This window comes from Acanthopagrus latus, chromosome 20 (assembly GCF_904848185.1).
Source record: "Acanthopagrus latus isolate v.2019 chromosome 20, fAcaLat1.1, whole genome shotgun sequence".
Lineage (NCBI taxonomy): Eukaryota > Metazoa > Chordata > Actinopteri > Spariformes > Sparidae > Acanthopagrus > Acanthopagrus latus.
This window is the reverse complement of record NC_051058.1, coordinates 9,788,028-9,801,604: the sequence shown is the minus strand read 5'-3', so window position 1 is coordinate 9,801,604 and position 13,577 is coordinate 9,788,028. Positions and strand designations below refer to the sequence as shown.

General features: G+C 41.6%; 2 protein-coding genes across 6 annotated transcripts; one reads left to right on the top strand and one right to left on the bottom strand.

Moving 5' to 3' along the window:
* Positions 1-314: 314 nt before the first annotated feature.
* Positions 315-11,317, top strand: LOC119009976 (epidermal growth factor receptor kinase substrate 8-like protein 1). Of its 4 annotated transcripts, none has more exons than XM_037081751.1 (20): positions 315-355; positions 444-584; positions 1,475-1,528; positions 1,621-1,779; positions 1,900-2,049; positions 2,147-2,229; positions 3,408-3,520; positions 3,731-3,786; positions 3,892-4,021; positions 5,009-5,097; positions 5,184-5,258; positions 6,497-6,645; positions 7,887-8,031; positions 8,392-8,441; positions 8,531-8,639; positions 8,768-8,893; positions 9,020-9,185; positions 9,605-9,770; positions 10,058-10,190; positions 10,814-11,317. In XM_037081751.1, the coding sequence occupies exons 3-20, from the start codon at positions 1,499-1,501 to the stop codon at positions 10,898-10,900; spliced, it is 2,016 nt and encodes a 671-aa protein (XP_036937646.1). In that variant the 5' UTR covers positions 315-355; positions 444-584; positions 1,475-1,498; the 3' UTR covers positions 10,901-11,317. The 4 variants fall into 4 exon arrangements, with proteins under 4 accessions (XP_036937646.1, XP_036937644.1, XP_036937645.1 ...); XM_037081749.1 differs by having other exon boundaries at positions 316-355; positions 1,426-1,528; XM_037081750.1 differs by having other exon boundaries at positions 316-355; positions 990-1,528.
* A 37-nt stretch (positions 11,318-11,354) lies between these two features.
* LOC119009587 (arginine/serine-rich coiled-coil protein 2-like) lies at positions 11,355-13,554 on the bottom strand. 2 transcript variants are annotated; one of them, XM_037080992.1, is made up of 6 exons: positions 13,352-13,554; positions 13,106-13,194; positions 12,978-13,007; positions 12,678-12,875; positions 12,109-12,167; positions 11,355-11,829 (listed from the first exon to the last, which is right to left on the bottom strand). In XM_037080992.1, exons 1-6 carry the CDS (start codon positions 13,523-13,525, stop codon positions 11,762-11,764), a joined length of 618 nt encoding a protein of 205 aa, XP_036936887.1. In that variant the 5' UTR covers positions 13,526-13,554; the 3' UTR covers positions 11,355-11,761. The 2 variants fall into 2 exon arrangements, with proteins under 2 accessions (XP_036936887.1, XP_036936889.1); XM_037080994.1 differs by lacking the exon at positions 13,352-13,554 and having other exon boundaries at positions 11,356-11,829; positions 13,106-13,331.
* Positions 13,555-13,577: the final 23 nt, after the last annotated feature.

The following is a 13,577-nucleotide window of genomic DNA, read 5'->3' as shown; positions in this document are numbered from 1 at the left end:
CATTTTTTCACCTCCATGTATGGATGCCAGAAGTTTCCCCAGTCAGCACTTGCTGAAACTGGTTAGAAAGGTGTTTTCTTTTGTTTTTTTTATTAGGTTTTGACATTAAGATTTTCTGATCAAATCCTTCTCCACACTGCTGTAATTAATATTCTGGAGAGTAAATTGTTCATCTTGATTATTTTATTTATTTATTTATTATTAAAGTCTAAAAACAAAATATTAAGATCAGCCTTTAGTCATTAGATGTAAGGTTTAAACTCTCTCCGTTTTCTAAAAATCCACAGATCCCAAAAGGGAGAACACAAAAGACATGACCTCAGCCTTGACATTTTTCCCCAATGTGTCCCAACAGGTGAGAGACTGAGTAAATATTTTTATCTCTAAGGTGGAGTGGTAGAGGGTGGGGCTGTGCAAGGTGACACACCTCTGCTCTGTGAAAGGTTTCAATACCAAAGAGAAAAAAGTGAGGAGGGAGATACCTGCAGGTCTGCTGAGACACCGGACAGGTTTATCTGTCAGTGTAGACACACAGACACGGCCGCTGATATCCGGAATAAAGTATTGGAATTCTGTCAATCCCGGTAAGTTGATCTAACATCCATTTTTTTTTTACTAATCAGAGTAGTTAGAACTCGTAACATTTAAGACTACTTTAAAAATACTGGAATGAATTTGGACATGACCATGAGTCAGACCTCAGCGACCTGTTGTCACATGTTGTTTGATATTTTTGTCTGCTGCTAGTTATGTTTATAGATATTTCAAGAAATATGCAGCTGTTGTTAATAAATACTTCTTTGTCTGTTATTGAATTTCAAAGGTCTAATGTGTACATTATAAGACCACTGCATGGCTGATACTGGGTGTTACGTAATAGTTATCAATGGGTGGCCTAGGTTTATTTCTCATCACAGTTTTTGCTATAAAGAGACATTCATTCTCAGTATGCTTAATATGTTAAAACATATTTCACTCTTTAATTTCAGAATATTGTGCATAAATTCCCACGACAGTTGCTCTGTACTACACTTTTATTTTGAAATGGATGGTAACGAGTCCTTTTGAATGAAACCAGTCTTAACGAAGTGCAAGTGATACGTTCTTCCCCCCCTTGATACCAGTGATCCCAGTATTGATGGGCGCTGAGGAGTTGAACGGTGAGACACACTGTATTGTAGTCAGACTGGTTGGGCGACCTGCTCACGCACACAACGCAATCCCAGCTTACTGAAGCAGAGGCTGACGTCAACTCAAACAGTGGAAAAGAAAATTTGATTGACGGTGTTTTCTTTAGCGGGTGTTTGCTAAGACGGGTTAGTTTAATAAAAGACTCGAGCAGCACCAGAGGAAAGTGTCTACATCTGAGCGGATCAAGTTCCTTTACAGCTCCACCTAAAACGTCTTCTGATCTCCTCTCCCCAGCTGCGTATTCATAGAAAGCTGCTCTCACTTAAACTTTTTCTCACGCCAGAGCGGCTGACAAGGCGGCCAAAGAATGACAAACATCTCGCGATTTCTCGTAAATGTAAGTCTTCTCAACTCTTTTCCCTCCGTTTTATTTTAAGATGCAGTTCTCCTCACTTCTTCGCTCTTCTCACTTCTCTCCTTGTTTCGCAGCACCTGCTGACGTTCTCACTCCAGGACGGGGATGTGCAGGGTGTGGAGGAGGCCCAGGCACGTCTCTCCTTCCTGGCGCAGAACAAGAAGCTGTGGAGCCAACAGATGTTCCTGGACGTCGGAGAAGAAGCTATTTATCTCAGGGACATAAAGAGCTATGTGAGGACAGATACATGATGGTTCAACAGGGACTGTAGGATGTGAATGGATGAGATAAGATAACGTAAGATGTGATTTCTGCCATTCATAGTGACCATTTCCATTCATCTATCCATTCAGGAAGAGCTGGAGAGCTACTCTTTCAAATCCGTCTACCGCTGCGATGCCTTGAATACGGAAAAACACTTCCCATCCCTCCTCCTGCTGGTCTGCCAAAGTGCAGCACAAAAGAAGCCAGACATCCTCTTCTTTAACTGCGAGACTGTGAAGGTGTGTAATCACAGTAGAATGAACATCCCACTGACACATCATCTGACTAGATTCAGGTTTTACAAGTGATGTCACTTCCATATTCCTGTTCATTCAGGCGGAGGAAATCTGTGAGGACATCTCGCGCGCAGTCTCAGATACCTCTAAAAGAAAGAATAAGGAGCTCTCCGAAGTCTTGAGGTAACAGTCAAAGCCATGGTCACACACAGACTCCAAAACACAACCTGTTAAAAATAAGTAAAGTGTCGCTGAGTAAAACGGAAGTATCTGTTTGATGTTAGTTCACTGTGAAATTCTAGATTTGAAGTGCTCAATTTCCAGGTCTTGTTGGAGGAAACTGTGTTTCTATTGTGCGTGTTGGTGCTCACAGTGTATCAGAGGAGGACAGTCTTGTAATAGTAGACAATAGGCTAAACAAAAAGACAGACGCAGATAATGCGCAACAATTCAGATCCATTAGCCGTCAAGCTGTTTGCCTTTCTACTCTTTTATTGCCGTTATGTCTAGTTTTTCCACTGAATCAAAGCAGCCGTCATCCACCTGCCTGAGCGAGAGTGAGGGAGAGAGGCAGAGAGGACAGTGTAAACAGCTGAGAGAGGGAGAGAAGGACTTGTTTTACCGGTTTCCACATAACTTAGGAAGGTGTGACAGAGATAACACGGCCATTGTGACAGAAAGGCAGAGAGAGAGCAGAGGAGGGACAGCGGCGGCGGCGACAGCAGCAGCGGCAGTGTGCAGGCTCGAGATCGGGCCCCTGACAGGATTACCCGATTTTGAGATAAACTTCTATTTAAAGGACGTGCGAAGGACACACATGTGGTAAGACAGACAGAGGAACAGGCAGACACAGGGAAAGATGATGCTTCAGTGAAACAATGGCTCAAGTCAGAACTCTGAAGTATTTGCATCTAAGCATAAGGGACTTCAAGAGTTGGAGAGGATACTGAAGTTTTCACCGACAGTGGTCCAAATCTTTGTATTTTGGCTTTAAAACTGTCTTGTTGCTTGCTGAGAATTTCATTTTCAGTCTATTGTTGTGTGAAATCCAGGGTGTTGCCATGAGAAAGCACTGTCAGGCTGTTTACTGTACTTTCACAGTGGAATAAGGGCTGCAGGATTGAATTTCAGAGGCATCAGATAAAGTCTGTTGATAGAGGACTGTCTCGTCTTGCTGGATCAGAGATGTCCTCCAAGGCCAGAACGGGGCTGTCTGTAATAAAACTTGTCTTGTTTATGAATGCGTGTTGGACGTGTTTAAGGGTTTTCATGCTGCCAACGTCAACAGGAAGATAATGACCCGCAGAAAATAAAATGTTGTGAGTGTACCAGGATTTGAATGTCTCCTCTTGTTCCTTCAGGCTCCCTCAGGGTGGGGGAGACATGATTGACCCCTATGAAATTCCGAGCCCACCGATCCAACATGCTCCAAACCCGCCACCAGCCAACCCTCCACCTTACCCAGGACTCAGAGGTAAGAAAAAAAAGACTTACTCCACATGATGGGAAAGTTAGAAGAGGGGAAAGAGAGTGGTAAGAGGTATGTAGGAGCACAGAGATTGCTTTGTGTGTGTAGGGGGGGGGGGGGTGGGTTTCAAGGGTAAAGGGGGCAGGAAATGCAAGCAAAGACCAGGGCCGTGAGTGAAAATGGATTACCTGAGTTCTCTCATCTTGTCTGCAACAGCGAACGGCTTGAATGGCGGGCCTGACATCTCCTTCCTGCGAGCAGAGAGAGAAGTGGTATGTCACAGCGTCACCTATTTTTGAGTTCCTGTTCAGTCACCTCTGACAATCCATATTCCGGGCAACGTTAACTGCTGGGTAACTAGGTTGTCTCTGCCTCAGGGGATCCTCAATCACTGTTTCGACGACATCGAGAACTTCATGGGCAAGCTGCAGCAGACAGCAGAGGCCGCAACGGTGCTCAACCAGAGGAAGAAGAAGAAGAAGAAGAGCAAAAAGCAGAGTGCTGAAGGTAAGAAGAGAGGTGGTGAAGAGTATGTAACACAGCTGTAGGGCTGCAACAGTGACTTATTTTGTCATTATTAATTGATTAATAGTCCAGTCTATTCTGCCCTAGTAACTGCAGACAGGCTAAAGTTGAGAAAAAGTTTTTAAGCTGACTGGGGGAACTGTAACTGATAGATAGCACTCCTTCATTTGATGTATTTTTGTATTGTTGTCCTGCTATTGGACCACAAAAACATAATTCTATAAACCTTCAGGAAAAAAAAACTTGCTAAAAAACCCTGATACATTTATTTACACCTTCATACGTTTAACTCAGTGATTAAAAAGTAGCTGAAAACAGTTACTGCTACTCTGCTAAGCTAGTTTAGCTTTTAAGCGAGACTAGTTGAGCTATTTTCATTCTTCATACCTGGATTTAGCTTGTTCCTTATGTATGTGGGATGATATATTGATTCACCCAGATGTTAGTTCACCAAAATTGATAAATTATCAATTTATTTTACATTTTGTCAGCTTCACTCAAGGCTAGCTGTGGCTGCCTCTTCTTAGCTTTCGCATAGCTTTCGCATGACTTTCGCTGTGTGGTTGACTGTTTTGGTTTTTCCATGTACACTGCACATTGGACATGCTCTCTCCTGTGGAATGATTTCTGTGGCATAAAAATGTTATATGGCATAATGTATATATCAATAAGTAAAATTGTGTTCTTTGTTCTTCAAAATCTGACTAAAAATGTATTTAGCCAACTGCGTTTTGGCATTCTAGGGCAGTATAGATTGGGAAGAATGCAAGTCTTTACATCAGAAAAGCAGGAATCAGCAAATGTTCAACATATTTATTGGAAAAATGAAATAATTAATCATTTATCAAACTAGTTGGCAGTTTGTTTTATTTAAACTGACCAGTCAATCAATCAGCTAATCACTGCAGCCATATGTAGGTCCCGATGAGACTGTGGGTGATATATTTCCTGTCCATGTCACTATTTCAGAGGACATACTCACTGCAAAGGCTCGCCCGCCGCCAGAGGAGGAGTTCATCAGTATTTTCCAGAAATTCAAATATTGCTTCAGCCTGCTGGTGTGTATTCAGCCAGATCACATTTCATTTGTTATATTTATTTTAACTTTGCTCCATAGTTAATTCCCATATTTGTTTCTTTACAGGCCCGTCTGAAATCATCCATCTCCAATCCCTCATCAGAGGAGCTTGTTCACCACGTATTCAAACCTTTGGATATGGTGAGTGAGTGTTATAATAACATCTACGTCTCCGTCAGCATGACTTGTGGAGGCAACACCTGTTGTTGCTATTGCTGTAAACACACGTCCTCGTTTTTTATAGCAGCGCAGATAAAAAGCGCGAGTCAGACGTGACAAACATCTTAAAATAAATCTAGTGTTAACAACGTCACTCCATTTACTATTTGGGGGCAAGTGAACAGAGGATAAAGGGTGTAGATGCAATTTGGAGACGCCCTGGTAAATTGTAGGTATGTACAAGTTGTTATGTCAATGATTTACCAATGGTAATGGTTTAAACCCAGGGTTATAGTGAGGATGTTTGTCCCTGAGCCGAGCTGAGTGTGTGTCATGTCAAAATAATGGAAATTGTCAGTGTAGTTGAGTAGGTCAGTATTTACACAAGGCAGTCCCCTGTGTGCCAGCCTGACTGAAACTCCAAACACTTGATAAATGGCGGCATTTCTATGATCTGGTTCAAATGGCGGCCATGGTCTGTGAGACATTTGGTTTGGATTTGACTTTGACTCTTACTGAGAGAAATGCCACATTGTTGTCCCCTGACTGCTGCTTTGAATAATGAATCTATCAAAAAATTATTCTTATGTTACTTTATTTAAAATCAAATGTCTTCAGATTTATAAAATATGATAAAATGTTAGTGATAGAAAAATTAATCTACTTTATTTCATAGTTCAAGGATCTTCCAGATCCATGGGCCTATTTTTGAAAACACAACAACAATGTAGCCTTCACTCTAAAAACTTCTACAGCAATGAAAAAAAATCTGAAGTAAATAGAATCCAGAAACTAATTTCAAATAAAATGTAAAGCATCAGACATGGAATTTTTGGTGTGTCATGTCGACGGTTGATGTCCGGCCTCCTCTATTCAGACATGAGGCAGTCCTCACCACAAGAATCAAAGAGTGGAATGGGTTGTTTGATCTGTGCATACTAACACGCCTGAATGGAATCACAAAGCCGCATATCTCTGGATCTGTGTGCGTCACTTTTGTGTGTGTGTGTTTGTCTGCACTGTGGCTGTCAGTCAGTGCTCCAACAGAGGAAAAAATGTGTTTAGCTGAATCCACAATGTGCACAAACTCGCTATCATCAGGAATCTCTTCAACTTCACGTTATCTAACATACTAATGATTGTTAGACTTTCAGTATCATGCCTGTTGCTGCAGACTGAAAGCAGTGGTTTTGTCTTACGGTATCTGCATGTGTGTACAGATGGTGAAGACAACTGGGGGACCAGCTATGGGAGCCTCAGTGTCCAGCCCCGCCATGACCAGCTCTGCCATCACCCTGCTACAAGACAACCTGAGCGAAGAGGAGAGGCAGCTTTGGACGTCTCTGGGTCCCAACTGGACACTCCCACGGTCAGTACTTGTGTATAAACTCATTAGCTTTTTTTCTGCCAGTGGTGGAAACTACCGCAGTACATTTAATGTACAAGTACTGTACTTAAGTACATTTTTTGGTTCTTGTCCTACATTTTTCTGCTACTTTTCATTACTACTCCACTACATACCAGAGGCAAATGTACTACAAATATTTGATGACTTAGTTTATGGTTGGCTTTTGATGATTCAAAAGGTAATGAAAATTAAATTATGATATTATATCATAAAGATAGAATTTGTAGTTTAGTGAACTACTACTGGTAACACAAAAGACACCTTTGAGTCATTTTGAGTAGTGAATGAGGAACTAACTACAAGTTAACTCTTTTTCTTACAATATTTTTCTTCCCACGAGTGTTCCTTGATTGCCTGTGAACAAGTTGGTGAACGGTAGAACCCAAGTAACAACTCATTAATTACTAAGTACTTAAACATTAGTTACTGTTTGTGCGCACCCCAAATAGGGATAAATGATACTGAGAACTAAGTAGTCCATTAGTTAACAAGTCTCCTTGTCCCTTTCATTCCTGAATCTTTCCTCACTCTTTACTTAATTAACTAATTATTTACTAATTATTAGCGAAGACATGAAATTGGATTAATCAATTTCCAGTGGTTAAGTAGTTGTTAGTACCTCAACTTATTCCCAAGCAACTTCTCAAAATGTTGTTTCCCATGTGTTACCCATTCACTTGTAACATAATTTTTCACCACTGTCACTTAAGATGAAGATCTAGTACTTTTTGCATTGCCAATAAATCAAGTAGATAAAAGTCTAGTATCCAACGTCATACACATCAGCTATTGATTGCTCATTTACTTCTCATATGTGATTCCCCACATCTCTGAAGCTGCATGAGAACATACAACTTACTGTGAAATTTTACTTGATTCATTGTATTTTAAAGATCCGCTCCAAACCATAAAGTTTTAATGGGGAATTTTAATGGAATGAATATTCCCACTCTGCCAGCATTCAACACAAACTGTATTTTAGAGAGAGTTCTCAGGCATGAAAATGGTCCAATGTGAAAATATTCAGTAACACCACAGAGTAGTGGCTACTGGCAGCTTTTAAACCAAACTGTCAGCGTCGGTATTAACTTCCAAAAACTAGATGGGACTCTGTTTGACTGCCATCATAGTTTTGGTCACACTGTAAAGTTGAACCCAAGTTCAGTGAGGGCTAATGTAAGTGACTCTTTGTGCTCTCTCAGCTCTCAGCTCAGAGGGCCTGTAGCTCCATACACCCCCGTGTTCTTGGATGGTTGGAAGCCGGAAGCGCTGAGGGCGGACGGGCAGGTTTGGGAGGATCCAGTTGAGTCAGAGCACAAATATGAGGACCTCAGAGTAAAACAAGAGGTATGGAATACCAGCATGTAATATGGGTTAGACACTCACTCCTTTGAGTGTCAGGTGATTCAACAACCCTGTTCAGGGCTCTATGGTTAGTGTGTCTTTTTCAAGTTGGAAAGGTGTTTTGCAGATGAAATGACTTGCAATTCAAGCCTCAGAAAAGGAGGATTTTGTGACACATATTTACTCTTTTAGTTGCCTAATTTTCTTTTGAAAGCTTGCACAAAAAAGGAAGAAGAGTAAATTCTCAAAACTCTGAGTCATTTATTTTGCTAACCACCCACATCCCCTTTGTATGATGACACCTTGCCTATTTTGTTGATGGCTGTGTGAGCTAAAAAGTCATGTTTGTCCATTCTTTTCCAGCAACAGCCGCCTCAGCCAGTCGGACCTCTCTCCCACATCAGTGATGAAACGTAAAGTCACCTATAACAAGCAAACCACTTAGCCCCAACAATTTACCCCTGACTGTGTGAATAACAGTGCCTGTCTCTTTTTCCCTCAGAGACAGCAGCTCACTCCCACCAGGGTCTGAGAGACTCTACAGCTGCTCATACGACTTCATAGCCAGGAACAGCACTGAGCTTTCAGTGCAGCAGGGGGAGACACTCGAGGTACTGAAGTCAAGCAGGTCATGTAAAATCACACAGCTCTCATGGTGCCTTCAGGGACCCATGGTGAAGCGTGTGTGAAAGTGTGCATCATGTGTCATACGCATATTGATGTCTCCTCTGTCTGACAGGTGATTGAATCATCCAAGCGCTGGTGGAAGGTCCGTAATCGCTTCAACCAGATCGGGTTTGTACCCTTCAACATCCTGGAACCTGTGGCTCACATTGACAGCCCCGTCTCCCACAGCCCCCCCAGTGTAAGACACAAAAAAACTCACACATATGCGCGCACACACACACAACTCATACAAGCGCAGAACTATTATCTCACCTGCAGCAGTACCTGAGTGAATTCCAGTGTTGTCCTCTCTCTGCTCCACCAGGCTCCAGCTCCGCCGCCCCTCGCCAAGACTTTCACCACAGTCCCGCCCAGCCCCCCTGCTCCACACCAGGCCCATTCTCCCTCCCCCTCCCCCTCCCAGCAGCGCCTGCACAACTTACCTGCATACAGCCAACATATACCATCTCGGGAGGAAACGGATAATAAAGGTAATTAACTATATACATCTGTGGAGGAGGTATGGGTCCCATAAATGCTGTGATAAGATGAGTGGAATATATGGAGCTGTAAAGTCTAAGACCGGTTCTTGAACAGGTCAGAGAAGACAAAAAAATGGATGGGCAGGAGTGGAGATGAGGCCAGAATTCCCCAACAAAGTGGTGTTTTCTTTTTTTAGATGGAAAAAATAATTAGTTTTTTGTTCATGTAACTGAAGGGATCTGTCCAAAACAGTTAAAGAATGAGAAAACTGAGCTTAAATTAGGTTATTTTAGATAGAAAATAACCAAATATCTCCAAATAAATGATCAAAATTGTCAAAAGCCACTCAGTCATGTAGCTACGTTACCATTTGGTTATATAGAGGCTTAAATATTAAAATGATTTCTGTCACTGTCAATCTTTTCAGTCATGCTGGTGAATGACGAGCTGCTCCACAGGCTGACAAATGGAAAGGCCAATCTGAACAAACCTCTGGTCATCCCTCGCTCCTCGGAGACCACCGTCCCTCTGGACTACCACTCTCCTCCAGAGGAGGTGGCCAAGTGGCTCCGAGGGAAGGGCTTCAGTGAACCGTGAGTGACGAAACAACTGCTGACTTCAGACCTGTTTACACACCGGGAGTGCTGCCAACACAGTGTCATTTATTTGTTAAAAGGTCCTTCCTTTAACACTGATAGCTTAAAAGGAAAAAGGTCTCCTTTATCAGTGTACACGTCCTGGTTATGCTTGGATAGATAATATTGTTGTCAGACTCTTATAACCCAAAAATTCTAAATCAAAACTCACTGAGAAGCTCAACAAGTTTTGATCTGAGTCTAAATTCTGACTTTGAGGTCTTTTTGTATGTTTTGTCCCTCAGGACAGTGACATGTTTGGGAGTGCTGACAGGCGCCCAGCTCTTTTCCCTCAACAAGGAGGAGCTACGAGCTGTGATTCCAGATGAGGGCGCCAGAGTGTACAGCCAGCTCACTGTGCAGAAAGCACTGCTGGAGGTAATATTAAAGGAAGATTACAGGCACTTTAAAGCCTGACCTTATTTTCACAGTTTTTATCGGCTTTATCGGTGACAAAGGTTTCAAGTGAGCACAAAACAAATATTGGACAATATTTAAGTGTGGGGAGGAATCAGGGAAAGTGCAGAACAACTTCACAACTTCACAGCAAGCAAAGACTGGGAAAATGGTAAATAATAGATCATTCATATTTTAAGTTTGCACATTTTGAGCTGAATTGATGTGTCTGAGTATTTTTTCACATAAATCATATCAAACCTCTTTTGGCAGTTCATTTCAGACTCATGAACTCACATTAAAATGCATCCAGGCCTCTTGGCAGAAGAGTGTGTCAATCATGGTTTTAAGATATGTTATTCTAAATTGGAAAATGAACTACTGACCTGAATTTCAGAAAAATCTTTCATGAGAAAATGAATTTTTGGCATCATTTACTTAGTTTCAGAAACTTTGAATAATTTCCCATTATTAATTTATTCTTTCCTGCATATTTTGAGTGGCGTCTTTTGCCAAGAAGCGCCGTCATCGGAGAAGAGATCTCTAGTCAGTCTTGTAGGCCACATCAACACCACATACACCTAATTTGGTTCTTCTCTCACCAGGATGCCCGCAGAGCCACAGAGCTGGAGGCTGTCATGGAGAAACAGAAAATGAAGGTTGACCTGAAACTGGAGAGCAGCACATTGTGAGCAGCAGGCGTTAAACACGAACAAGTGTCAGATGAAGGATCGAGTTCTTCCGGTGGTGTCCTCGCTGAATAATTAATTAAATTCGCACGAGAGCAAACGTGTGACAGCGACTCTCCAACATGCTACATACGTGTCATAATGATGTAATTACTTCACCATAAAAACTGAAGTATTTGGCAGCGAATCAGAACTTTTAAGATTTTAGTCGAAGCAGACGCTGTTCAGATGAAATGTGTTAACAGTGAAGCGCATTATTTCTGATGTGTGTTGTTGATGTTCATGTTCATAGTTTTCTGTCTCGTTTCTGCCGTGTAGGACCAACCTACTGTATTTATCTTTGTAAAATACTTCAGCCATGATTAACATGACATGACCTTGGCAAGAAAGAGCATCAAACAATAAAGTTTAAAATGATGGGATTTTTTTTTTTTTTTACTTATTTTTTATTTAAGACTTTAAAGAAAGATTTTCCAGCAGAACATAAACAGATGACTTCACACATGAGGTCAAAGCAATGCATCCATTAAAATCTGTCCTCAATTATGAAACTATTCAGCCACCAAATTACAGATGTAGGTATTTTGATACACTATGATACTAATAATCAAATCCAGTCCAATCATAGATCTGGATGCCAGAAAACTGAATCCATACAATATTCCAATTAAACTCTAGCTCAGCTGCATTAACTGGTGCAGGACCGCGGGGTCAAAGTCAAGCACTGTGAAACTTCATGTTATTCTGAATGGACAGATGGGCGATAGAGACAGGAGGAGGTTGTGTGTCTTGATTGATGGGAGCGTGGTCTCCAGAGGTCCCCCATGACCCTGTTGTCTCGTCGGCGAGAGTCCGACCTGACGTTCATAACGTCCCGCCTGTCTCGCTCTCATGACCTGTCTCTGGATGGGAGTTCTTGGTCCCTGGGCAACCTCGACGACAGGACGATAAGAGATACAGAAAAAAAGTAGAAAGCAAGAGTGTATAAAGAACCAAATTAGACATTCCAACAGTATCAAGGTGTTTATCTAGATTCTGCATATGACCACAAAAGAGTGTAATATCCTGCTTATCTACAAAAAAAGGTCCTGTACTTGCAAATAACTTGAAGCTTCTGCCAAAATGTACACAGAAGATTGAAAGGTTGGAGCTGCTTCTGTGTATTTACACACTGTGTGGGCTTTGTGTGAACTATTTTTTCATGCATTTACTTTTGTCTGGAGGTCTGCTCACGGCTGTGACGCCATCCTCGGCTGCTTCCTTGGATGACCTGGGTGATGAGACAGAATAAGATCAGAAGGAGTACTGAAGAAAGTAGCATGCACATATACCACCGACTTTGAGACCAACATCCTGCTCATCAATCTGCTAAAATCAACAACCCTTGCAACAAAACTTCTGCTTCTGTCAAAATGTTGACACAGTATGAGATGTGTCGCCAATTAAAGGTGCAATATGTAATATTTTTAGAAACATCTTTTTTTTTTAGAAACATCTAGAAATAACCAAAATGATCAACAAAATGTTAAGAAGAGTTTTGACGTCATTTCAAAGACGTCTACATATACAGTAAAGTAAAGTTTGACTGCTATTGTGACATACTTAAATATGAAGAAGCTGCCTTTCAAAATAAAAGTCAAGGAAATACCAATATAAACTTTGCAAATGGGCACAAGGAGAACTTAAAGTCACCCTGATCATTACAGTACAGGCCTCTCAATACAATAGCCTAAAGTGGTTACATGTGTCTGAACTGTGTAAGCTGTTTTACTGTATTTACTTGTGTTTGGAGCTGTGACGGCGTCCTCTGCTGTGATCCCGAGATCGGCTGCGATCCCGAGATCGGCTGCGATCACGAGATCGGCTGCGATCACGAGATCGGCTGCGATCACGAGATCGGCTTCGATCCCTCCTCTTCCTCTCCCTGGAGCGTGAGCGAGAACGTGAGCGGCTCCTGCTGCGGTCACGAGAACGGGACCTCATAAAAAATAGAAAATAATTATAACTCACATCAAATAGCCCCTTTTTTCAGAAAAGAATGGTTGATTTAAATTGTAGCTAGATGGAGCAGCTTTCCTACCTGTTATGCTCTCTGTTCTGTGATCGGCTCCTGTGAGATAAGTGGATTCCAAAAACCATTAGTTTAAACAGTGAACACACTTTTTTTTTTTTTCCAACAGATGAACTTTTGTAATTGTCTGCACTCACCTCTTCCTCATCTTTTCCTCTCTCTCCTTTTCTTCTCCTTTCTTAAGTTGCTCCTTATCCATTTTCTCTGGCCTGACCACCACAGTTTTCTGATCAAATAAAAATGCACTGCCTAATTAGAAGCGAAGCTCTTTATCCAGTTCCTAAAGACCGTTTATGACCCACTCCTAGATATATTTACATTTCTTTTAGGCTTGTTATATTAATAGCTGTATCATGCACATGGTGGGAAGAGTTGGCGCCTACCTTTAGTTGGTCCAGCTCGTTTCTGATCTGGATGAAGCCCAGGTGAAGGTGAAAGGTATAGAGTGAGCACAGCCCAATGTGAGTCAATATTTGAGTGTGCAGAGAGATAAGGACTAGTGTGGGATGACTTTTGAAAGCAAGGAAATACAAGAATGAGAATGTTGTTTTCTTCATGCCTAAACAAACTACATAAACAAACTGTCTTAGTTTTCATGACTGAATAAAC

What these genes read in the sequence shown, in the direction of transcription:
- LOC119009976 (XM_037081751.1), top strand. Translation starts at nt 1,499, where the DNA reads ATGACAAACATCTCGCGATTTCTCGTAAAT. An exon ending in TCCCACATCAGTGATGAAAC is followed by an intron (nt 8,442 to 8,530) that starts GTAAAGTCACCT and finishes TTTTTCCCTCAG; the next exon opens with AGACAGCAGCTCACTCCCAC. An exon ending in AGCAGGGGGAGACACTCGAG is followed by an intron (nt 8,640 to 8,767) that starts GTACTGAAGTCA and finishes TCTGTCTGACAG; the next exon opens with GTGATTGAATCATCCAAGCG.
- LOC119009587 (XM_037080992.1), bottom strand. Translation starts at nt 13,525, where the DNA reads ATGAAGAAAACAACATTCTCATTCTTGTATTTCCTTGCTTTCAAAAGT. An exon ending in GAGGAAAAGATGAGGAAGAG is followed by an intron (nt 13,008 to 13,105) that starts GTGAGTGCAGAC and finishes CTTATCTCACAG; the next exon opens with GAGCCGATCACAGAACAGAG. An exon ending in GAGCAGACCTCCAGACAAAA is followed by an intron (nt 11,830 to 12,108) that starts GTAAATGCATGA and finishes CCTGTCGTCGAG; the next exon opens with GTTGCCCAGGGACCAAGAAC.